Source organism: Procambarus clarkii, chromosome 29 (genome assembly GCF_040958095.1).
Source record: "Procambarus clarkii isolate CNS0578487 chromosome 29, FALCON_Pclarkii_2.0, whole genome shotgun sequence".
Classification (NCBI taxonomy): Eukaryota; Metazoa; Arthropoda; class Malacostraca; order Decapoda; family Cambaridae; genus Procambarus; species Procambarus clarkii.
The window spans coordinates 5,730,782-5,757,760 of NC_091178.1; the positions used below are offsets into that span (position 1 = coordinate 5,730,782).

The following is a 26,979-nucleotide window of genomic DNA, read 5'->3' on the forward strand; positions in this document are numbered from 1 at the left end:
GACACAGTGGTTGCCAGGATCAGGTTGGGTTACCGTTACCTGTGGCAGGTGGCTACAGGTGAGGGATCTCCCAATCCTGAGCACTCCAGGATGCAAATTCTGTGAGCAGGAACAGCGGCATGATCTCCCACACTACATCACCGAATGTCCAGTTACTAGACCTTTCAGACCAGTTGGCATGAGGTACCTGGAGCTTTGCAATTACTTTATTCACTCTCGTATTCTTGAGGATATCCTCATATTGCACCCAAAATTTGCCAGTGCAGGCTACTGAACATATGGCCCTGTATGACTAACCATCCTGCGAGATGGGGACTTTTATTACCACTGCTGCCTTATTCACTCTTGTGTTGATGATATCCTCAAAATGCATCCGGAGTCTGCCAGTGCAGACTGCCTATCACATGCCTCTGTATGACTAACCATCCTGTGTGATGGGGATATTTTAGCATCACGTAGTTAGCTTTTTTGACACACTGTACTCCACTTCATATAGTCTAAGGTAGCTGCACAAATGCAGATGTACCTCATGTATTAATAACAAAAAAATCCTTGATCAGTTTTCAAAAATTCTTGTCATCAGTAAGCTTGCAGCCGTCTATGGCTTCGTAAGATTACGATGCATGGTACCAAACGATTATTCCAAGAGACGTTCAAATTATCAGTTGAGAAAGGTATTGTATGGTAGAAACGTCGAGTTTTTACACGATGTGGCAACTGCCAGTGTGAGACCCACTACAGTGTGTTAACCTGGAGCATACACTGTTGAGCTGCCGCTGGGGAAGGTTCGTATACCGCCTCTCTGTACTCACCTAGTTGTGCTTGCGGGGGTTGAGCTCTGGCTCTTTGGTTCCCGCCTCTCAACTGTCAATCAACTGGTGTACAGATTCCTGAGCCTACTGGGCTCTAGTAACTGATATCTGTGTGTGTGTGTATTCACCTAGTTGTGTTTGCGGGGGTTGAGCTTTGCTCTTTCGGCCCGCCTTTCAACTGGCAATCAACTGTTTACTAACTACTTTTTTTTCACACCATACACACACACACACACACCCCAGGAAGTAGCCCGTGACTAGCTGACTAACTCCCAGGTACCTATTTACTGCTACGTAACAGGGGCATTCAGGGTGAAAAAACTTTGCCCATCAGTTTCTGCCTCAGTGCGGGAATCGAACCCGCGCCACAGAATTACGAGTCCTGGGCGCTATCCACCAGGCTCACCTAGTTGTGCTTGCGGGGGTTGAGCTCTGGCTCTTTGGTCCCGCCTCTCAACTGTCAATCAACTAAAATGTACAGGTTCCTGAGCCTATTGGGCTCTATCATATCTACACTTGAAACTGTGTATGGAGTCAGCCTCCACCACATCATTGCCTAATGCACTCCCTTGTCAAGCACTCTAACACTAAAAAAGTTCTTTCTAATATCTCTGTGGCTCATTTGGGCACTCAGTATTCCACCTGTGTCCCCTAGTGAGTGTGCCCCTTGTGTTAAATAGCCTTATCTTTATCTACATATCAATTCCTTTGAGAATCTTGTATATAGTGATCATGTCCCCCTAACTTGTCTTTCAGCGACCTGAGGTGTAATTCCCGTAGTCTCTTCCTCGTAGCTCATACCCCTCAGTCCGGGTACTAGTCTGGTGGCAAACCTTTAAACCTTTTCCAGTTTAGTATTATGCTTGACTAGATATGGATTCCATGCTGGAGCTGCATACTCCAGGATTCATCTGACATATGTGGTATACAAAGTTTTGAATGATTCCTTACACGAGTTTCTAATTGCCGTTCTTATGTTGGCCAGCCTGGCAAATGCCGCTGATGTTATTCTCTTGATATGGGCTGCAGGGGACAGGTCTGGCGTGATGTCAACCCCAAAGTCTCTCTCTCTCTGACTCTTGAAGAATTTCATCTCCCAAATGATACCTTCTATCCTGGCCTCCTGCTCCCTTCACCTATATTCATTAACTACATTTGTTTGAGTTAAACTCTAACAACCATTTGTTCGACCATTCCTTCAGTTTGTCCAGGTCTTCTTGAACCCTCCAACAGTCCTCATCTGTCTTAATGCCTTCTCATAATTTTGGCATCGTCAGCAAACATTGAGACGAATGAAACTATACCTTCTGGGAGATCATTTACGTATATCAGAAGCAGGATAGGTCCGCGTACAGAGCCCTGCGGGACTCCACTAGGTCACTTCACGCTACTCTCAGGTCTCACCCTTCACTAGGTTAGGAGGGCAGGAAGTTTTCCTAGGGTTTCAAAACGTCATGAAAACCGTTAATTGAAAGTTTCCTCTCCTAACTTAACAGTCCTAAGAAAATTTTCTTTTCTTTGCTATATCATTTTCATACTTTTTCTCTGCTTCTCTTCTCACACTAACACTCATTCCGGGTTCTCTGGTATCTCTGCTTTCTGGTGTTCTGTTATTTCGGAAGTTACTCCACACCGTTTTGTTCAGCTCCTTTGCTGTGTGTGTGTGTGTGTGTGTGTGTGTGTGTGTGTGTGTGTGTGTGTGTGTGTGTGTGTGTGTGTGTGTGTGTGTGTGTGTGCTCGGCCGGGCGCATCATGAAAGAAATACAGCAAACAATGTGATGTGATTGATAATACGAAGCATCAGCAACAGTATCACGAATATCGTCATTCAGTTGTATCCAGGACTGGCGAGGTCCTGGTCCTGGCCTGGCAACCCGTTCTCGCACTTTCTTATAGTCAATATTGACTTATTAAATACGTGCATATGTGACATACTAATTTATTGTGAATATTTTAGTTTACCTTGAAAAGCTTCATAGAAAACACCGACCTTACCTAACCTTCTTAGTATGTTAAGATAAGCATCTTATTGCTTCGTAATTACAATTATTACTTAACCTATACCTATAATAGGTTAAGTAATAATTGTAATTACGAAGCAAAAAGATGCTTATCTTAACATACTAAGAAGGTTAGGTAAGGTCGGTGTTTTCTATGAAGCTTTTCAAGGTAAACTAAAATATTCACAATAAATTAGTATGTCACACATGCACTTATTTAATAAGTCAATATTGACTTAAAGAAAGTGCGAGAACGGGTTGGCCTGGCTAGGCTGTACAGGTCTGGTCACCATACTACACAATGGACATTAATTCTCTTGAGAAAATACAGAGAAAGGTGATAGATACCTTTATCGGGATCCTTCCCTACGAAGACAAATCGAAGTCTCAATCTGTACTCATTAGAGAGACGCAAAACATAGGTTGCGTATGGATGAAGTTTTCAAGTGGGTTACGAGCCTAACAAGATATAAACAATGGCTTACAATACAATACAATTTTATTTAGGTAAGGTACATACATACAATAAATTTTTACAAGGATTGTTTGACTTATAGGTAGAGCTAGTACATACAATGCCTAAAGCCACTATTACGCAAAGCGTTCCGGGCATCAATACATGCGGGCTTCTTACATGCCCGCAGATTTTCTTTCAAAACATTCAAGCTTGCATAGCTTTCCTGGCTTATTTATTTATTTTTCATTCGTTTCAGATCAAAGATGATGCCAGTGAAAACACAGCAGCTTTACCTGCCTTGTTTACTCGCCGCTGTGTTTGTAATACTGATGGTGATCATGGGGTGAGTCCAGAATGTGTGGTAACGTGTACTCTCCTATGTATTCCTCATACTTGTGAATACATATGTGTGCTTACATGTGTGTAATTACACAGGCGAGGTCAGCTCCTTGATCTCGGCTTTCAATCGCCGGTAGCCAATTGCAACAGCCCTCGACATTCTTGTTTCCTATCATACTTACTCCTAAACATGTTGATCATGACCACTGTGAAGCTGTACACATGATCACTGTGAAGCTGTACATGTTGATCATAACCACTGTGAAGCTGTACACGTTGGTCATGACCACTGTGAAGCTGTACACATGATCACTGTGAAGCTGTACATGTTGATCATAACCACTGTGAAGCTGTACACGTTGGTCATGACCACTGTGAAGCTGTGAATGTTGACCATGACCACTATGAAGCTGTACATGTTGATCATAACCACTGTGAAGCTGTACACGTTGATCATAACCACTGTGAAGCTGTACACGTTGGTCATAACCACTGTGAAGCTGTACACGTTGATCATAACCACTGTGAAGCTGTACACGTTGGTCATGACCACTGTGAAGCTGTGAATGTTGACCATGACCACTGTGAAGCTGTACATGTTGACCATGACCACTGTGAAGCTGTACATGTTGACCATAACCACTGTGAAGCTGTACATGTTGACCATGACCACTGTGAAGCTGTACATGTTGACCATGACCACTGTGAAGCTGTACATGTTGACCATGACCACTGTGAAGCTGTACATGTTGACCATGACCACTGTGAAGCTGTACATGTTGACCATGATCATGTTGTTATATAGAGAAAATGAGGAGTATTTGAACCTGGGTGTGGAGCCCGTCCTCCTTAGGCTTTCCAACGTCAAGAAACTGTCCGTACTAGAGTCCCCTATCCTACCCTACCAGAGGACCCAAAACAGAAAACGGGACAGTATATCAATTTCGCGAGCCGGGACCAATTTGTAGTACGACAATTTTTGTCCCTTAGGGAGAGTGTACGTGAACTTGCTTCGCTTTATTTGTAAGACGGGTTGCCACGTTGATGTGATTTGTGCTGTGCATCTGTTATATTAGGAAATGTATATGTTTATCTCTCAGAATGTTTGGTAATATGTTTATTGTTTGTGATGTGTATCTATGTATGTATTAATCACGATGTACTGAACGGGGTGAGAATAGCTTGAGCTACCTCATCCCTTTGTGTCTATTTTACCTCAATAAACTTATTTCAATTTCAATTTCAATTTCTGTTATATTTTTGGTATGACATCACTGGACTGTTGTAAGTTTTAAGATTTGTTGTTACACGTGTAAATATAATATGTTTTTTTGCTGTTTTCCTTCAGAAAGGACAACACCTTCGTGTGGAAGACGAAGAAGTTTGACACTGGCGGTACGTCTTTTCTCTAATTGTAAAGAAATATATTGGTATTATATATTTTTTTGGTCTATATATTGGTATTATATATTTTTTTGGTATATATATATATATATATATATATATATATATATATATATATATATATATATATATATATATATATATATATATATATATATATAAGCATTATGCCCGAAACGCTTTGCGTAATAGTGGCTTTAGGCATTGTATGTACTAGCTATACCTATAAGTCAAACAATCCTTGTAAATATTTATTGTATGTATGTACCTTACCTAAATAAAATTGTATTGTATTGTATTGTATATATATATATATATTATATATATATATATATATATATATATATATATATATATATATATATATATATATATAATGTGTGTGTAAAATAAGAATTATATGTTTTCCTCGTAGCCATTTTATCCCCAACCACATGTGTTGTGCGGTGCAATATATCAGCTACATCTAATTTTCTCTGCATTTTCATATTTCTAAAACCTGAGATCACCTGTGACCAATCACAGACATCACCTGTGACCCATCGTGTGGCCACGTCTGTGGTAGAAAATAATAATAAAAAAAAACATCGTTTCTTGTACCTCACTCTTTTGATTTCCACTTGCAGCTTTAGTGTTAAATCGTCGTGACGGCCATGAAAATATAGATTTTGAGTTTCCAATGAAATGACATATTTCCGGCAGTAAAATATATGTCCAAGTCTTAATGTTGGCGCCTAAACGACTTTTAAAATTCGTTAAAAATTCAATATTTTTTTTCCGAAACACTCATAGGAGCTGCTTAGAATTTTGTGCACGCGGGAATGTCACAGGCCAGTTGGGGTCGGCCCCAGTACCACTTTTTAAGATATATCGGGCCATGGAGCACCACTGGAGATATTCGTGATATACACACACACACATATATATATTATATATATATATATTATATATATATATATATATATATATATATATATATATATATATATATATATATATATACATACTAAGTAGCCATAATCGAGATTAGAGGCACAGATCTCGTAAGTGAACACATAAGCGTTTTATATATCTTATCTCAGGGTAGTGTCAGTATGTGGCTCCGTATATTTGTTACATTTAAAATAAAAAAAACGTTTACTATAACCGGCATATATTAGGATGAGGTTTGAAGTAATTTTGTTTCAGTCAATGTTCTTCACTTCAACGAGGGATCAAAGGCCCCATAATGGAATCTTGTGGCACTCCACTCACACCTTTATTATCCTTTCTGATTTGTTTTTACTACACAGTGAAGCTTTGATTTTACGAGCTGATGTATTCATAACCAAACTTATATATATGAGTTTTTAATATATTATATAATCTATGTACAGCAGGCAATATATACGTTTCAATGGTAGAATATGAATTTGCATTTAATGGTGAAGACTTGTGCATCATTTATGGACTCTGCTCAAGTTCAATCACTTATGAACTTATGAAGTGTTAGGAACACTTATAAACTCTATGAACATCACTTATGAACACAAGAACTTACGACTTATACATCACTTATGAACTTATGAAGACATTAGCATCCCTTATGAACTCATCCCTGCCCTTGTGGGGCAGTGCACAATAGAAAGTTATTTTTACATATTCATACATTAAAACATTGCTAGTAACCATGATATATATATATGTGCCTCAGCCTACAGTTTAGACTTATTGTCTTGTGTAATGGTGAAGATATATGTTAATGTCCACATTATCAGAGGGAGAGAAGTGTGGCAAGCCGTGTCCAGTAGTGGGGCTGGAGACCATCGAGCAGTATAGAGCCTATCTCCACCACACACAGAGTAATTGTACAAATATAGTAAGTCGTCCGTACTTGTTCCGTGCCTTGTTGAAGCTTAAGTACCTTGTGTTACACTACACAGGCTGGTGGTGTTGCCAGTGTTGGGTGGCATTACCTGTTTTATTACCTGAATATCGATATATATTTTGTTAGTAACCACGATAAGAAACACATACTGCATATGGTAAATATATTAATTTTGTTACATGTTCATATAGGTACAGTTTGGGGGCAAGCCACCGGCTCCCGCCGACGGAGCCAAGTTTGTGTGTCTGGACAAGAGGTTCAACATTAAGCCCGGCAACTGTATCGTCTTCTCCTTCGGTGTCAACAACGAGTGGTCCTTTGAGGACGAAATCGCCAAATATGGCTGCAAGGTACGAGGTGATGATTGATTTATACAGATTTCATGAATAAATTAGGATGAATCAGTTTCTTTGCGAAGCATTATTTTGATCCTATAGCCTGTGAGGTGTAGGCATGACAGGACTACTCTTGTGAGATGCAAATATTATACACAGATTTTCTTAGTTAGGTATAATAAACCTCGCCTTATCTTGTCATCTGGTGTCAAGCCCTGCCACTCCACATCTATCGTGACAGCGTATAATCCTTCGGTAAGTGTTTCAGTTCTCAGCTTTCAGGCGTTATGTACTTACCAGCTCTACCAGCGCTGCTATATATATAATTATCTTAACTGGCGGACAACTCTGACGACACTTCCGTAAACTACCAAATCCTACAATAATTCTGCAGGCAAACACTACCGCAATGTTTGGCAATGATCTGTTTATCAATGAAGTGATTTAAATGTCAGATATAATTCATAGATCAGGACGGCCATGTACGACCATGGAGCATACCTAGTACGACCATGGATCATACCTAGTACGACCATGGATCATACCTAGTACGATCATGGAGTACACCCAGTACGACCATGAAGCATACCTAGTACGACCATGGAGCATACCCAATACGACCACGGATCATACCCAGTACGACCACGGAAGCATACCCAGTACGACCACGGGGCATACCTAGTACGACCATGGATCATACCTAATACGACCATGGATCATACCTAGTACGATCATGGAGTACACCCAGTACGACCATGGAGCATACCTAGTACGACTATGGAGCATACCCAATACGACCACGGAGCATACCCAGTACGACCACGGAGCATACCCAGTACGACCACGGGGCATACCCAGTACGACCACGGGGCATACCCAGTACGACCACGTGGTATACCCAGTACGACCACGGAGCATACCCAGTACGACCACGGAGCATACCCAGTACGACCATGAAGCATACCCAGTACGACCATGGAGCATACCCAGTACGACCATGGAACATACCCAGTACGGCCACGGAACATACCCAGTACGACCACGGAAGCATACCCAGTACGACCACGGAGCATACCCAGTACGACCACGGAGCATACCCAGTACGACCATGAAGCATACCCAGTACGACCATGGAAGCATACCCAGTACGGCCACGGAACATACCCAGTACGGCCACGGAACATACCCAGTACGACCACGGAACATACCCAGTACGACCACGGAACATACCCAGTACGACCACGGAACATACCCAGTACGACCACGGAGCATACCCAGTACGACCACAGAACATACCCAGTACGACCACGGAACATACCCAGTACGACCACGGAACATACCCAGTACGACCACGGAGCATCCTCAGTATGCTCTTGTATACATGTTCATGCAACCTATATGTGGCACGTCTTCATCAACAAAAGCCAAATGCTCGTTAATCCAGCCGCCAAACCCCCTGTTTATGCAACCCGTCCTCGGACCAAGTCCATTCTATCCAGCGGTCGACCCTGTTACCTATCGTACGTTACGGCTCGTGATCCTACAGCAGCCAAACTTTAATTACGTCTAGGGATACGACACAACTGCTGTTCTCAATAGCGAATCACCAGTATAACCCCTTGATAAGTAATGAGCACAAAAATAAAATCTTCCTTAGGACTGAAGAATAGATACAATAATATTATATATAAATGTATTCAATAAATCTCAATAGCAAACAGATGATTATATGGTCACAATATATCACATTAAAAATATCACTGTATCTTCCAGACATTAAATTAAAATATTATATGTATGGCTATGACAGAACAAAAATGTATAACTTAACTCCAACAAGATGTTATCTCCCTGGTTCCCGATCAGCTACTGAATAACATAACGCGAGAGTCAAAAAACATTGCCTTGCCCCGCGAACAATTTGCCAAAGTTACAATATTATTTATTTCAACAATGGAGCAATACATTGTGACAAGAGTAATCTTAAACTAACTTAATGAATAATTAATACATATTGATATACACAAATAAAGTAAGTACTTCTTTACATAGTAATTAAAATATGCATACAGAAGGGAATAATGGCATGCACACCCAGCAACGGACGATCCCACGACAATTTGCCAGATACAGTTCACTCAATTATTATTCACCTCTGTTACCCACTTATGATCACATATAAATCATTAGTTCCCGTGGGAAAACTGAGCACACAAAGAAATAAAACAATCATTCCCACGATACGTTGGGCCTAACGCCAACACTGTAACATGAATGTACGTTTGCATAGACATATAAGTATATCAATATACATGCTTGTAATTTATACACAATTATAAATGTACATATTAATATATTTTCTTACGTATCTTATAGGGGTACGTAACAGACCCCACAGATGCATTCATCAATTTTATCATGCTGTTCATTCAAAACAGGAATTTTATCAAATATAAAATAATATTATTTTATATTAGCATATTGTACATATTTAAGCACTGGTTAGGTTAGGTTCTGTTGGCGATAATTTGTATTTGTAATCCGTGGGTGAAGCATTTACAGCGTTGCGATTCGAACAAAATTCGTCAGTGAAGCACTTGTTTCGGAAGTGTTCGAACGTCATCACTGATGTGTCGTGTGTAAACCGTCTTTCATTCATAAACAGGGGGTTTGGCAGGTGCCTGGAATGGACTTTGGGTCTTTGTTTAGAGGACGGGCTGGTTTATGAAAGGAAAACGGTTTACACACGACTCATAACTGAAGACGGCCGAACATTTCTCGAACAGTACTTCGCTGACGACCTCTGTTCGAATTGCAATACTGTAAACAGCCGGTCCTCCAAACAAAGATCCAAAAGTGATTCCATCCACCCGCCAAACCCCCTGTTTATGAATGAAAAGCGGTTTACACACGACTCACAACTGATTTCGTTCGAACACTTCCGGAACAAGTGCTTCACTGACGAGTTTTGTTCGAACCACATCGCTATAAATCAGCCCGTCCTCCAAACAAAGATCCAAAAGTGATTCCATCCACCCGCCAAACCCCCTGTTTATGAATGAAAAGCGGTTTACACACGACTCACAACTGCTGAAGTTCGAACATATCCGGAACAAGTGTTTCACTGACGAATTTTGTTCGAATCACAACGCTATAAATGCTTCACCCACGTACTACAAATACAAATAATCGCCAACAGAACCTAAACACCTAACCTAACCTATGCCTATATATGCACAATATGCTAATATAATATTAATTTATACTTGAGAAAATTCCCGTTTTGAATGAACAGCATATTAAAATTTATGAGAGCGTCTGTGGGGTCGACCGCTGGATGTAATGGACTTGAGTCGAGGACGGGTTGTATAAATGCTTCACCCACGTACTACAAATGCAAATAATCGCCAACCGAACCTAAATACCTAACCTATGCCTATATATGAACAATATGCTAATATATTATAATTTATATTTGAGAAAATTCTTGTTTTGAATGAACAGCAAGTTAAAATTTATGAATGCGTCTATGGGGACGACCGCTGGATGTAATGGACTTGAGTCGAGGACGGGTTGTTGTAAATGCTTCACTTACGTACTAGAAATACAAATAATTACCGAAAGAACCTAAATATCTAACCTAACCTACGCCTAACTATACTTACAACTTTAAGTTAAAAGTTGACATGATCTAAACGTAAGTTGTACTTACGTTTTGTATGAGATCCTGTGTTGTCTTGACGTGATAGGATGACGTGACAGGTACAGCTGTGTCTCGTACACTGTACATCAGTAACTGTGGACTGATGACCATCTTAATTGTTATTTATCACTTAAATTATCAAACACAGCAGACTCTCTGAATATATCTCTTATACTTGTATGAAGTCACTATAGTTAACTCTGAGATCACAAGCAAGCTTCTTTTTTAATTTCGCATAAACAAGACAACTGCATGTCAAATGTTTCATTTTCCGTGGAGTTTATGGAACGATAATTATTATTGTATTAATTAATCATTCAAGACAGTCACTACATCTCACATCATCTGCATTGTTTCTAGATACTTTACGGATATTTTATGATTAAGCTGATACACAAGTTGTGGAGTTCAGATGGATTTAGGACGTGCCCAAGACACACTGTAATGCGTCGCGAGTCCCGCTCCACTGATGACTTGGTACTGACGCCTCGCAGGTGCACTAGCAAGTCCTCACTTTTCCCGCCAAACACAGCTGATCAGTGCTTATGATCTCAGAGGCTTGTTGACAACCATACATTATCATATACACTGTGATCATATCTGTGCAACTAAATTTTAAGTATTGCAATATCTGGAGCAACTGAGATGTATATATTTTAATTATTTTAATTAATGTGGAAGGCAAATTTTGCACGTGGCATCGTATGTTCCTGTGGTTCACCAGAATAATTCTGCTTAATAATTTATGCATTGTAAGCCATCTGTTTTATTATAATAAATTGTAACGAGCCTATATATGTGATGTTTCCTAAGGTTCACTATTTGTAAACGAGCCTTAATATATTTATTATTCGCATGAAACATACATTATGGTCGTTGTGTCATGTAGATAGCAGCTCTCCCTGGTCATGTACACATATAATAGGTTTCTAGTTAGAAGTAATTTCTCCGAAAAATAAATATAATGACAATATTGACACATATTGATAATTGTGTGAAGCCTGAATTTGATATTCGCTGCTTTATTATGGTTTCTTGGAAGCCTACAGGATTAATACTGTTATTATAATTGATGTTTCTGTTATATGTTGTGGAACAACTGGTGTAAATATTGCATCACTTGGGTTGTGGATGTGGAAAAGTCCCCACAACTCAGATGGAAGTAACATTTGAGCTAACTACTCTTATACGGGACTGACAGACGTACATTTCTGATCTGTACAAATGTTAATGTAAAAGCTTCACATTTTTATCAAGCTAATATTATATATTTGTGGTTGACAGGTGTATGCTTACGACCCCACCATGGGGAAAAAGGACCACAAACGTTCCGACAACGTTACATTTTTTTCCATGGGCATCGGTAACTTCAAAGGCGGGAAGAGCGTTGGCATGTTGAACGTATTTTCCACTCGGAAGGTAGGCTACTGTTGTAATATACTTATGATGTAGTCTCTCGCAATATTCATTGATAAAACAACTCAGTTTTAAGGTCAGGATAAACATCATAATAAATTACATAATATATTCAAAATATTTTTTTTGTATTAATAAGCTTAGGTATACACAGCAATATGCTCCTGCCCTATTCTATATGACAGATCACACAGTGTAGATAAAAAAACTAGCTATAAGTTCATCTAATATTGCTATCTCATAGGATGGTTAGTCATACATGGAATCAGGGGAGAAAATACTAGCCTCAATACAAAGACAAATAAACTCTGACTACAAAATCAGGAGAGAACATAAATGTAAGGCTGATCTATTAGCCTCCACTAGCAAAATCTGGGTACAGCACCAGACTTGAGGTATTATAAGGTTTGAAAATGTAAAGATGGCGTACAGTCGCCGAGCAAGTCAAAACCGGTGTGTTGCTGGTCTAGACAAAGATGGCTTGTCTCTGGTCTAGACAAGGCTTGACGCTGGTCTAGACAAAGATGGCTTGCCGCTGGTCTAGACAAGGCTTGACGCTGGTCTAGACAAAGATGGTGTGTCGCTGGTCTAGACAAGGCTTGACGCTGGTCTAGACAAAGATGGTGTGTCGCTGGTCTAGACAAAGATGGTGTGTCGCTGGTCTAGACAAAGATGGTGTGTCGCTGATCTAGACAAAGATGGTGTGTCGCTGGTCTAGACAATGATGGTGTGTCGCTGGTCTAAACAAAGGCGACGACATTAGCAACTGATGTCGTTAGCAAGTGTGGATGGAGCACCGCCTGGCTGACAACTTGAGGCTTCCGTGACAAATATTATCCATATTTTTGTACAACACTCGTAAGTACAACAATCGTAAGTGATTATGTATTATTTGTTTGTCTTAATCAGTGCGTAATAGATCATATTTTGACTGTAATTAAATTAACGAAGGCGACACTATTGTGATTTAATTAGATTATTCATAATTATGGTCAAAGAAAGGTGGCACCACCCCTTCTGTAAGTTATTAAAGCTTTGTCTCCGTTAGTTATTAATCCATTGACAACAATTTTTCGTTACTTATTGAATCAATAGAGCGTTAACACCTAAAATTACACCATGTTTCAGGATTTATATGGTAGCAATTATTTATTAGCATATGCTTACGGCATACTACACACAGCCTCGTACCCATCGTAATTGTTGGACACTTGAGTACAGTTGCATGTTTATATTTTCATTCTCAAATATCTCCTTAATCGCCATATGTGATTTTTTCTATTTGATTTGTTAATTATTTCAATCATACCTCGATGAATCGTTGATGATGAAAAGTATAACTACAATTTAAACAGCTGCGCAGATTAGGATTTCAGCGGATTTCTCGGCTGCTTAATATGAATTTTTTCTTACTGTGAGGTATATATGATATATTTGTTATATTAACTGTGACTTATTAGTGGATGCCTTCACATTTACTGTGTGTAGAGGATCACTAATATTTCCTTTCCTCAGGTGGATCGCTTCGAGAACTTGGTGAACCAGCTGGGACTCGCGGGTCAGGTGATCGACTACGTGAAGCTGGACGTGGAGCTGTCGGAGGTGGACTTCCTGCAGGATATGCTCCTTAACTCTCCACACGTCCTCAGGAACATCAAGCAGATCGCTATGGAAGTTCATGATGACTATTTCAAAGGTTAGATGTCTTAATTTTACGCTAGCACTCGGGTATTTTACGCAAGCACTCGGGTATTTTACGCAAGCACTCGGGTATTTTACGCAAGTACTCGGGTATTTTACGCAAGCACTCGGGTATTTTACGCAAGCATTCGAATATTTTACACAAGCATTCGATTATTTTACACAAGCACTCGAGTATTTTACGCAAGCGCCCGAACTATTATATGCAAGTACTCTAGATATTTATTCTAAGTGATACAGCGTATAACTATTATTTAAATGTTGCAGTGATTATATTTTTCTTAAACCAAATTCTTAATGATGAGTAATATGGGAGATAAATTTCAATGATGAATTCAGGAATCTGAGAACAGCAGAGATTCCACACAGATTTATAGTAAATAATAGGTCACAAATGTATGTAATAACTGATTACACACTATTTTTTAATGGGCTATGCTGAGGATTCGTTCTTATTTTGACTTTGAATTTAATGAGAGCTGTCCAATGTTTTCTGTGATGACACTTGCAACAAACTATCAGAGAAAGTCCTGTGAGCATACATCTCGGCTTGCCATCGGTGCACACGACTCAACACAAGAAAGGGTTGTGTTGAAAGGGCCACAGTGCCACCACCGTGGCACTGTGGCCACGGTGGTGAGCACTGTGAACCGGCGTTTTTTTGTTCTACCTCAGACGTGGCCACACATTCACAATGCTAATCAGCATATATAGTTACATTGTCTTCTGTCCTGCATGGACACGGTTAGAAATCTGTTAAACATATAGTTCAGTGATTTATTGAACAATCAACCACAGAAGGTGATTGTAGTACTTTTATAGTCTAATCTAACTTACATAAAAGCCGGCAAGTGCGCATGGTCGCGGATAGAGTTCTGTTGCTCGTGGTCTTGGCCCGCACCTGGACAAGTGTTGTCTGGGGTCATTCAACTGTGCTTGTTGGAAAATGTAGACTTAATGAGTTAGAAGACAGTGTCGGTTGACGTCCAGAAGCTCAGTGTTTCCTTACATGTGGGTGCGTGACGTTAGTAGTGGAGAGCGGCCTTGCATTGTCTAATATAAACTCTCAGCAGTTTCCTTTATATATGTTCTTCTATAACTACTACCATTCTACCGTGAAATAAAAACAATAATGCATTACTTATAGCTTTTAAACATGATACGCAATCCAACATAGTGCGAAAGGCTTTATTTATATAAGGTTTTTATTGTAAACTTAGTTTTAATCAACATTTTTGGTACATTATACAATAAACAACGGCTTTATATGTTTTTGTTTTTCTAGGTGACCTGAGCCAGACTAGCAGACAACAGGTGTTCTGGCCCTACTTCATGCTGCTCCAGTGTCAAGACTTCCGACTGGTCCAGTCCCGTGACGCCAATTCAGGACGGTGGCGAGAGGTGGTGTGGGCCCGGGAGGTCGACTGGTAGCCCCCGTCCTCCAGCGGGAGGTGGTGTGGGCCCGGGAGGTCGACTGGTAGCCCACGTCCTCCAGCGGGAGGTGGTGTGGGCCCGGGAGGTCGACTGGTAGCCCCCGTCCTCCAGCGGGAGGTGGTGTGGGCCCGGGAGGTCGACTGGTAGCCCCCGTCCTCCAGCGGGAGGTGGTGTGGGCCCGGGAGGTCGACTGGTAGCCCCCGTCCTCCAGCGGGAGGTGGTGTGTGGGCCCGGGAGGTCGACTGGTAGCCCCCGTCCTCCAGCGGGAGGTGGTGTGGGCCCGGGAGGTCGACTGGTAGCCCCCGTCCTCCAACGGGAGGTGGTGTGGGCCCGGGAGGTCGACTGGTAGCCCCCGTCCTCCAGCGGGAGGTGGTGTGGGCCCGGGACGTCGGGCCCACACCACCTGGTTTTTATTGAAAATTAAAACAGAAGGAAGGTACAATTATAAATTAAGTTCATAATTGTTATTTTGTATTTAAAATCAAAACACAATAAAAAAAGCTTACAGTAAGTTGGTTCTCATTAAATAAACAACAAAACTATATTGTTTATTTATTTATTTTATATATATATATATATATATATATATATATATATATATATATATATATATATATATATATATATATATATATATATACAAGATACAGTGGGGTTATGAGAATACATAGCATTGATTTTTTACATTCTTGTGAAGCCACGAATACGCATAGCGTTTCTCTATGCGAGATCAAAAACTCTATGCGATAAAAGGTCCTTAATCTAACAGATAATATTAAGTAGGTATTCCATTCTCGAACCGTGGACCCCACCCGTGAGGCCGTAGTCCTGATCAACTGGGCTATATAAGTAGTCTTAATAAGAAAAGTTTCCAGAAGCAGCATCCTGCTGCCAAACTGGCAGCTTTTATTAAGTAGGTAATTTTTAGCAAAACTGAAAAATGTTAATTGGTACATTGCAAGAAAGTTTGAAGAACATTAGTAGGTACATTATAGTAAAATTTGAGGATTATCAACAGTCGATTACACATTGTAGCATAATTCGAGGATTATTTTTAGGTACATTGTAGTAAAATTTGCATTCAACATATAGTAGTAGGCATCCATCAGTCTCAAGAGACTATGGAGTTGCGCTCTGGTTGTCGGTCTAGCGTGGCAGGGTAGGTTGATATGGAGAAGCTGTTACCCATGCAGCAGGTTCCTCCCCTCTCCACGGCGCCGAGAGTCTCCAAGGAAAGGCAAACGCCAGTACGATTGGTTCCAGCGCCGTTACAGGAAGCTGTGAGCTCCGCAGTTGACCTCGAAGTTGGTGAAAGAAGGAACAGGGACTCCAAACCCGGAGACCGCCGTGTTCGGGGCCGGAGAAGAACCACCTCATCAAGGGCAAGAACTACCCCAGCCTCCTGAAGCAGAGCCTGGGGCCGCACGAGCCCCAGGAGGTGGACGTCCGAGTTCCGCACCTACGGCTTCCAGAGATCGCCATAGCCTTCTTTCACCCGAGGCCGGCAACCATGATATATCATCTTGTATCATGTTTGCGAGGCCGGCGTCCTTCAAGACCAAGCAGAAGGAGTGATAATTATTAAATACAACAATTATTATTATAATAATAATTATAATAATATAATTAATTAATAATTATCACTCTTCCTTCTGCTTGGTCTTGAAGGAAGCTAGCCTCGCAACCATGATATAAGATGATAGCAATGACTACAATAGTGATTACAGGCTATCCATGCCCGTGCTACCTCTTGGGTGGCTTAATTTATTTATTTTATTTATTTATTTATTTATATATATACAAGAAGGTACATTGGGTTTGTGAGAATACATTGGATAGTACAGTATTTACATTCTTGTAAAGCCACTAGTACGCACAGCGTTTCGGGCAGGTCCTTAATCTAGCAGATAATCTTTACAGTATCAATCTTTATCAATCAATCTACAATGGTGAAGTTGTATGGTTTAGGCACATATGTTGGGGGAGTGGGTAACACAAGATAAAGTGCGAGTTTGAAGCACTAGATAGGAAACTATGAGGATGAAATTAGGTACTTTTTTAGTTTTACTTCTGAATAAAGCATATAGGTTGAACAGCTTTTTAATTCGTTAGAGAGTTCCATAGACTAGGTTCCTTTACACATATTTCTGTCCCCGTCGAGGCCACTAGAGATGATGAACCTCAGGTAAGTAAGTAATTATCAAAAGAAGGCACCAAACGTCAGGTAAATTAATTAAGGTAAAGTTTCTAATACAATGTGGAGTGTCCCCTGGCGGCGGGGTGCCCAACCCAGCCAGAGGCGCCACTCCTCCAGCACAACCTGAGACACCTCCCGCACACAGTTGACAGTCAGTAAATACTGCGGGTTGTTCCGGGAGGTTCACTTCTTGTTATGAAGATCAGCTGATCACCGGAGCGGCCTGATAAACATTGTGTAACACAGGTGGAGGCTGGGGTATGTCCCGGTGGCTTCTAACTCAACAACAACAGCCATAAGTCCGGCCTAGTGTTAAGTACTAGGCAGCAGGAACAACCACTGTCTGTTAAAGGAGAAATACAGTATCTCGCAATTGTTAATTGGGAAATGCACAGGGGCCGAGTAACGTGGAATTCTGAAAGGTGGTGTACATATTTGTGTTCAGATTACACGGTAGTTTAATGTTAATGTATATTTCTTAATACAAAGAATCTGATAGCTGCAATTACACTACAGGTACAGTGTATATATATATTTTTGAAGGTACAAATAATGGGTGCCTGTGTACCAAGGTGGGTGTAGCTCCTGGCTGGCCTTGGCGAGGGTACCGTCAAGTGGTCTACACCCTGTGACTAGCAGCTTTATTCATAATAGGATTCATATGGTGGAATAGTTTTATGTACAGTATACTGTACGGTATTTACACTAACTTCTGTTGGCTACTGTTTTCTTATTCAAAGGCAATAGAATTACTGAAGTGAAATAAAAAAAATTGGTATTTAGTACTGATACTAAATATAATTTTATGCTGTGTATTAATGGCATTATGCATTGTACTCGTCGTACCTATGTATCCTCCACTGTTCATGTATGTGTGTACACACCTAAATAAAATAGTATACTTGAAGCTAATATTTAAATGATTGGAAACCAAAAATGGTTATATAACTGGTCATATGGCACATGGTCATATAACTACAGCATATATATTGATCATTTGTTTTGTGTTGCACCTTCTAAGCACTATATATATATAGTGCATTTGTGCATAATACATTAGTTTTATTTAGAATAAAAAATTACAATTATAAATACTGTATTATAATATTGATATTTAATTTTGGCTCTTTTAACTGTATGTTGGTAGTCTTTGGTGTCCCAACACTGGTGCTACTCTTCACCAGTGCAAATCTTTTATGGAATTTAACATTTACATTAATATTCCATAGACTTGTAATTCTCTGCATTAATAATTTGATATAAATATTAAATCTTGTAATTTTATATATATTTGGGAGTATTTAAAAACCACAGGGTACTATGTACTGTTATTTATATTTTGGATATATGTGATGTACAAGTAGTTACTAAACTCGCTTCATTTGACAATTAAAAAAAAATCTGTTGAAATTACGTAAAAGGCGTAAAGTTGTTCAGAGAATACTACAGTTTTCTGCTGCTTGCATTTCTGTAGTAATTATAAATAAGTTGCTAAATTTTTCACTTGCAGTATCATATGCCAGCATGCTATTACAGTACTGTAGTGTTAAAAGAGTTGCCTTCCTTTTGAAATATAGTAGTTTAAATAAATTTTTGCTTTTGATCATTGAAATAAATTTCCATGAATAAAAATTGGTGATTTGCTTTGCTAATCTTTAATGTGATAATCATATCAACATTAGGATCAGCAAGCAAGTATTGATCTGGTTTCTTCTGGCTTGGCTCTAGCCTTGGTGGTTTCCAAGCTTATGGTGTTTGGAAGTTTTGGCACTGTAATTACTTAAGTGTAGTTAAAGGATGAGAGCTACGCTCATGGTGTCCCATCTTCCCAGCACTCTTTGTCATATAAAGCTTTGAAATTACTGACGGTTTTGGCCTCCACCACCTTCTCACCTAACTTGTTCTCACCTAACCTAAATTCATTACACAGGATCTTCCAGATCGAAACCATACTGTCTGATATTATATTGTTTTTCTCCAGGTGTTCTACCCATTTAGTTTTAATTATTTTTTCAAATATTTTGACTATTACACTCGTCAATGATACAGGTCTATAATTGAGGGGGGTCTTCCCTGTGGCCACTTTTGTAGATTGGAATGATGGTAGCCTTTTCCACACATCAGCTACAGCTCCTTTACACAGGGATGCCTGAAAAATCAGTTGAAGTGGAATGCTGGTGCACATTCTCTCAGAACTCATGGTGAAACTCCATCTGGACCAATTGCTTTGTCCTTGCTTAGCTTCTTGAGCATTTTTTTCACTTCGTCTCTAAACACCTCTATGTGCTCTGTTGTTCTCCGGAATTCTTATTGTGTCTGGTTCCCTGAAGATTTCATTTTGTACAAACACACTTTGGAACTTTTCGTTTAATGTTTGTGTTTAACAAAATTTGGCAAACAGAACTGGGACTCACTTTTGTCTGGATTACTCAAAGGTCTGGCGGGTCTGGATTTGCACCCTCTTACAGTACAGTACTTTGATTTTGAGGACATGTTGGTCTTTAATTTTTAATTTAATAACTTACTCCTTAGTTCCCATTAAACTGGTTTCCTGGTTGCTTGCTAGTACTGTACTATATATTCGAAAAGTTTGATGTTGGAAAGTCTTCTAGTTCCTGGGGTTCTGGAACTTTGATTCTCCAAATTCTGGTCCCTAGATTGGGTTTTTTCCTGCATGTTGGTTTTGTTTTGCCTTTGGTTTGTCCTCTGCCCTTTGCTCTACATTTCAAGTGTCCTGGTTGGGCTTTGAACTCGATGCCCCTTGGTCTTACCACATTTGAGTTGCACTTTCAGCTTTGGCTTGTGGGGTTCCCTCAAGGCCCAACAGTTCCTTCTTCATCCATAGATCAACCTTCCTGCTTTTCTATCTCAGACCTTTGGGCCTTGCCTTTGTGAGATGAACATCTGGAAGCTACTGAAGAGGCCCCTCCTAGGAATAAAGCATTGTTTTGTATATGATAAAACACCCTTTTCTTGTGGAGCTCTTAGAAGCTCCAGACCCCTGCCCTGTTCCCTTCTTCATTGTTGGGTGGTGGGATTCATTTCAAGTTTCTTGTGAGTTTAGGGGTGTGAGCTAGCTTGAGCTTCAGGTGACTTGGGTCGCCACCTAGTGGCTGTGAGGAGCAACGTGGCTAGTGTGCTTACATCCAGGCAATATTCGTTTGCTTTGTTATTTTTGGATTATATATTTCTATTCAGAAGTTGCTTGTTTCATTGTGCTTAAGGTTTCTGGTGGGGTTTTTCTTGGTTTTGGGTAGATTCTTAGATTTTCAACCTCCCTTTGCCTCACAGAGTGAACTAGATTCTGGTCCTGGTTGGTGGTAGACTACATCAGAGAATGGTGGTTTTATTACATTCAATGCCTGATACTTTTGTAAACAGCTAGGTAACAAATTTTGATTTGTAACAGCCCATTTCATATTAACTCATTGACCTACTGATCAATTTGCTCTTGATGCCTTTTTTTTTTTTTTTTAAGATCTGAGTCATAATTAAATGTAAGATAATCATTAATGGTTCATTATATTCAATTATTCCAGATGATGTCTCGAATATTATTAAGTCGCCTTCATGTGCTTAGCCGAATTTTGGCGAAGCCTTGTATTCATGGAAATCCAGTTTCTGGCATATATGTGAATCTTCATCAAAGTTCAGGTTTGTCGAGTTAATAGTGTTAAAATATTATTTACTGTATATCTTTATTATACCCTTTTATCCAATTTTTATACTTTAATTATGTCTTCCTTTATTCTTTTTCCTTGTAGAGAATGCCACTAACTTTTTTTAATTCATCTTCTTGAAGGGAGGTTTCTAATTCTAGGGGGTTAAGTTTCTTATCTTTCTATGCATTCAAGTGAATTTATGTCCATTTAATAGTACGGAGACCAAAACTGAACTGCATAATTTCCATGAGGTCTAACAAGTGCAAGATAAAGCTGAAGAAAGATATTAAATGCCTTATTGCTAAAATGCTTCTAGAAATAAATCCCAGTATCCTATTTGCTTATTTCCATAACTTTTTAATGTCTCGTGTCTATTTTAATAGGTAAGACTCTTACCTATCTTTTCAACACTTAAGATCTTGCAGTTATGTATAGATACACTGTCTAGTTGAAATTCAACTTACTTGGAAAATTGTGGGAAGTTGCCCCTTCCTTCTCGAGCATGGAGGTAGTCGAGTCATCTAGTCCCGCTAGGGATACGTAGCTTTCTTCTTCACAACCACATTCTTCCTATGATCCATTTACCAGGTTTTGGATACTCTGAGTTCTGTTCCTAATGCTTGGCGGTGGTCTAGTAGGGCTTCTTATCTTAAGGTTATCTTGAAATGATTTCGGGGCTTAGCGTCCCTGAGGCCCGGTTCTCGAGCAGGCTTCCTTTTTGTTACTCGTCCCCAGGAAGCAGCCCGTCTAGTAGCTGTCTAACTCCCAAGTACCTATACTGCTAGGTGAACAGGAACATCAAGGTGAAAGAAACTCTGCCCATTTGTTTCCGCCTCCACCGGGGATTGAACCCGGAACCTCAGGACTTTGAATCCCAAGCGCTGTCCACTCGGCTGTCAGGTTCCCTTAAAGGTGTGGTGTGGCCCCCAGCCCATGTGGCTGGGGCCACACCTGCTATTACTCAGGGTAAGCCCTCACGGTTCCAGTTTCCCGTGCTGTTGCATTTCTTCCATGGTGTGCTTATTCTGCTTATAGACCCTGCTCGTTCCCGTTACTGAAAGGTGACGCTCCTCGTGATTCACATTGGCCCTTTCACTGTTTGCCCCTTTGACAATGCTATGGGGGGGAGGGGGGTTGTTGTCAGCTGTGCTGACTCCTGCGAATTTTGGGTGGTTTTCCTTGGCTTTCAGTGAAGTTTGTTAGTTCCACCCACATTTTTGGGATCGGAGCTTGCAAATCAGCTTTCTTTCCCTCTGCTGCATCAAGTCATTATGATGTAGTTCAACATGGGCATGATCAAATTGACCTCATCTTTGTTGGGTGTTCCATTTGTTCCTGGTCCCCAAGAGGGATATATTGGACATGGAGTTTATCCTCGATCTTTCAGGTCTGATAAACTTCATTCCCTGTTCAACGTTGACTGCTGCATAACCTCTTTTGCTTAAGTTCGTGTGGTTCTTCAACCAGGCACAGTACTTTACTGGTGTCCCTGCATATCTATAATGCATACTAATGTGTTCCTTTACATTCAGGGATCAAGAACTGGTTAGGTTTCATGGTTGGGTATTGTGCTTACCACTTTCAGTTTGTGCTGAGATTGGGGAAGGTGTGGATTTATATTTGTAAGAATACAGTATTTAGTTATCTAGTATGCATTATGAGATGAGTAAGCTTAATATTCCAAATATATTTCCTAGTTATTTGTATCATGAGATATATCTAAAATATGACATCATATCATATGATATATGACACATCATATCTGACATGACACATGTATGGATACCCTCTGTGACTGGCTGCAATAAAGAAATACTGTACAAGTTATAGGAAGAGATGCCATGGGAATAATTTTTTGTTTTGCAGACTCTACAGTGGTTAGTATTGGAGGCATAACAAAGCGACTACAAGAGCCCAAACATCCAGAGCTTGTACCTGTTGGATACTGTAAGGTTTTTTTTTTTTTTTAAGTGCCATTCTTACTACATACTCTGAAATGCCTTTTTGATTTATCAGTAATTTTCCCCTCTCATATGCTATATATCCTTTTTAAGTCTTATGGTAAATTTTTAGATTTGGAGTTTTATTAAAATGCTTGGAATACTAGTTCCGTTTGAATTAGATAGGAATAAGATTGATATGCAAAGAAAATGAAGATTATTTATTTGTAATTATTTTGTATGCAGTATCTGAGAAACTTCCTCAGTCTGTCCTCAAGCACTTAAGATGGATGCTACAAAAGGATCAGATAGGGCAAGATATTTTCCTGATTGGTCCTCCTGGTCCACTTAGGAGATACCTGGCACTCTTATATTTACAACTTACTAAAAGAGAAGTGGAATTTGTTACGCTTACTAGAGATACAACTGACACTGATCTCAAGCAGAGGAGAGAGATTAGGGGAGGAACATCGTTCTATCATGATCAGGTAAGAGACTTTGGCTGTTTAATATTTTTTGTATTCCTAAAACTTAGTGTTACATGAGAAGGTACTGCAGTCATACCCAGTAGGTGTTAAGGTTCATGTAAATTAAATAATAAAAACAAATGCATTTGACCGTTGCAGTGTGAAAATATGGACAAGTATTAAAGTAAACTTGAGCAAGAAATACAACAAATTTACTTCAAATAAAGAAACAACAAATGAATGACTTCAAGCTTGACTTACAATAATCTTGGCTGTTACAAAATAGGAAATAATTAAAAGAACACATGAAATTTAAATTTACTTTAAACACTATAAACAAGATATTGTGTGTCCTTTTGAACTATACTGGACACCAAACTCCACGAACTGGTCACAAAATGACTTGGAGGTGGATCATGGTCAGCTAGCAGTGATGAAAACACCCATAGAGGACCTGGAGAGACTGGTTTAAGGTCCTGCCCGATATATTGCAGTCTCCGTGGTGTAGTGGTAAGACACTCGCCTGGCGTTCCGCGAGCGCTATGTCATGGGTTCGTATCCTGGCCGGGGAGGATTTAATGGGCGCAATTCCTTAACTGTAGCCTCTGTTTAACGCAACAGTAAAATGTGTACTTGGATGAAAAAACGATTCTTCGCGGCGGGGGATCGTATTCCAGGGACCATAGGATTAAGGACTTGCCCGAAACGCTACGCGTACTAGTGGCTGTACAAGAATGTAACAACTCTTGTATATATCTCAAAAAAAAAAAAAAAAACAAAAAAAAAAAAAATATACCCCTCCTGGTGACATAAAATCTTGTCAACGTTACTCTAAACGAGGAGCCGGAGACATAATGACCGCCAGTGCAGATGGTGAGGGGGGGGGGAGGGGTCTTGTCTGGCTAGAACGTCTCCCACTGTCTGGGATGCCAGAACATGCGTAGATGTTGAACTTATGTACTTGCTGGTGATACATTTTTTTTGTGACAAAGATGTCAACAATGAAGGTGAGAGGAAAGAGGCAGTTTCTGCAGGTGAATTATGTGACATTAGTTACTCCCAAGTTTAAATTCTGTTCACAAATCATTAAAAACATTGAGGTATGATGGCATTATTGAAGATACATAACCATAGTACTGTATACAAAATAATAAATAATAGGCTTGTAAAAAAAAGGGTGGAGTAAATACCTGTCTATTTGAACAGACTATTCAATGCTTAGTAGCAAATTACCGTTTGTTGAGGTCTCATGGTGTGCGATTACTCAAGCCTCTTGCTTGCCATTCCTTGATTTTATAGTCACTACAATCCTGCCTTCTTCCTCATCTGTCTTCATTCCTTCTATCCTATCCCAGTTCCTTGTCTTCATATTCTTGAGGTCTACATCTTCAAGAACAGGAGGTCATAACCTCAAGTTAAGGAAACAAAGCTGCTGAAAAATATTAGAAAGTTCTCTTTTGCAGACAGAGTAGTTAGAACAAGTTAAGTGAGATGGTGGTAGATTCCAAAGCAGTCAGCAATTTCAGTGTCATATGACAAAGAGTATTGGGAAGATGGGTTAATACAAGCATAGCTCTTGTCCTGTAACTACACTTAGTTAATGGCTCTTAGGTAATTAGCCCAGTGACTATCAGTGTTTTTCTTGATCTAGTGATCAGTGTAGTTTTCCCAATTATAAAATCATTCTTGAGTTTCAAGGTTTCCTTATTTCTTGGTATGCTATATAATCTGGACACAGTAGTGAGAAATGCATGGGCTTGACTTGATATTAACCAGTGATGTGAGGGTCTCATTCATGGGTGAGTTATTTGAAGAGAAATTTAATGTATGGGTAAACTTGGTAATGTCTAATAGCAGGTGAACAAATTATATATCCTGACCAGTTTAGGAGGTACATTAGCTACGATATTAGTGACTAAAATTGAATTAAGGTAGGTTCACTGATGTAGGTTTATTGCAAAGTGTGGACTTAATATTTGCCAGATTCCAGTGTTTTTTCTAATGAATACATATACTGTATTTTCATATTTCAAAGCAGAAGGTGTATACTTTTGTCACATATCTTGGCGATGTCAGTCATTCCTTTACATCAAAATCTGGTACAGTACAAGATACCTTCATCCCTCAATGTAGACTAATTTGTATATGTATTTTGAAAGTGAATGTAAGTAGGAAGTACTTCATCAAGATGATAGCCATGTCAGCATGCAAGTGGTTTTGGTGTTACAGTCAAATCTTTGGTATTAAAGTAATATAATCTGTTTAATTACAAAAATTTCAATAGATGGTTTGTAATGTACCATCTTTCTTTGACTCGTATTAAAAAAATGAATGTAGGATTTGTATGAATTTTCAGAGTGCAGTACGAGCAGCTACTGAGGGACGTGTGTTAGTTCTTGAAGGCATTGAGAAGGCAGAGAGAAATGTATTGCCAGTTACTCAATAACCTGCTGGAGAATCGAGAAATGCAGCTTGAGGATGGCCGGCTCTTAATTTCAAGCAGCAGATACGACAAACTACTTCAGGCAAGTTTCACAATACCAGAATATAGTACTGTACAGTACTATGAAAAACTTGTGTATTATCTCTGTACCTGCAGTTTTTGTTCTCTGGTCCATGAGAGACATGTCACCAGACATCAGTGGCAATATACTCATTTAGCCTGGTTTGCTTAGTGTGCTCTCATGTAATCTGACATTTTTTTACTTTTTTCATCCACAATGTTTTTTCCTGTCAATCAATCAAAACTATTTTGTCTGTCTTAGAATTTCTCTGTAGTAGTCCTAATTCCACATCCTTTCCATTTACCTGCACCATTGTAAAGAATGATATACTGTATCAAATAATTGACTACAAACCCTACACCTGATAGCTTGGGCTATCTCTACTATCCTGCCTTTTTCCTTACTATGGCCGTATATTCTGTCCTTCCCAGTTATTAATATTGTATACCTCTTTTAAATGATTGGCAATGACCAGATTTCTAAGCTTATTTGCTAATCTGTTATCTACCCAATGCCATTGCACCAGGCATCTAAGACTATCTCACTGCCTTTTGGGAGCAGGGATGAGAATCTTGCCAAGCTGAGGGTGTCAAAAGACAATAAACACTGAGGAAAACCTACCCAAAAAGAGAGCAAAAAAAAAAAAAATATATATATATATGCTCGGTATCCTAAATATCTTTTTGTAGTGCTAGTTAACCAAGGGGTCTGGTACTGCCCAGCACTACGTTCTCAAGCTTG

The 26,979-nt window shown here is 39.6% G+C and overlaps 2 protein-coding genes across 2 annotated transcripts in view; both read left to right on the forward strand.

Annotated features, from left to right (window-relative positions):
- The first annotated feature begins 758 nt into the window (after window positions 1-758).
- Window positions 759-15,979, forward strand: LOC123764968 (uncharacterized). The gene is made up of 8 exons (XM_045753221.1): window positions 759-785; window positions 3,526-3,612; window positions 4,957-5,003; window positions 6,770-6,870; window positions 7,071-7,229; window positions 12,202-12,336; window positions 13,849-14,029; window positions 15,320-15,979. The coding sequence occupies exons 2-8, from the start codon at window positions 3,533-3,535 to the stop codon at window positions 15,463-15,465; spliced, it is 849 nt and encodes a 282-aa protein (XP_045609177.1). The 5' UTR covers window positions 759-785; window positions 3,526-3,532; the 3' UTR covers window positions 15,466-15,979.
- Window positions 15,980-17,803: 1,824 nt separating this feature from the next.
- c12.2 (von Willebrand factor A domain-containing protein c12.2) overlaps window positions 17,804-26,979 on the forward strand; it is a 68,665-nt gene continuing 59,489 nt past the window's right edge. The window contains 6 exon segments of the mRNA XM_045753222.2: window positions 17,804-18,087; window positions 21,205-21,319; window positions 23,194-23,274; window positions 23,514-23,755; window positions 26,091-26,171; window positions 26,173-26,259. Coding sequence (XP_045609178.2) covers window positions 21,205-21,319; window positions 23,194-23,274; window positions 23,514-23,755; window positions 26,091-26,171; window positions 26,173-26,259 — 606 coding nt within the window. The 5' untranslated portion in view covers window positions 17,804-18,087.

Coding starts and splice junctions, on each gene's coding strand:
- LOC123764968 (XM_045753221.1), top strand. CDS start 3,533: ATGATGCCAGTGAAAACACAGCAGCTTTACCTGCCTTGTTTACTCGCC. Junction 12,337..13,848: donor ACGTATTTTCCACTCGGAAG/GTAGGCTACTGT, acceptor TCCTTTCCTCAG/GTGGATCGCTTCGAGAACTT. Junction 14,030..15,319: donor TCATGATGACTATTTCAAAG/GTTAGATGTCTT, acceptor TTGTTTTTCTAG/GTGACCTGAGCCAGACTAGC.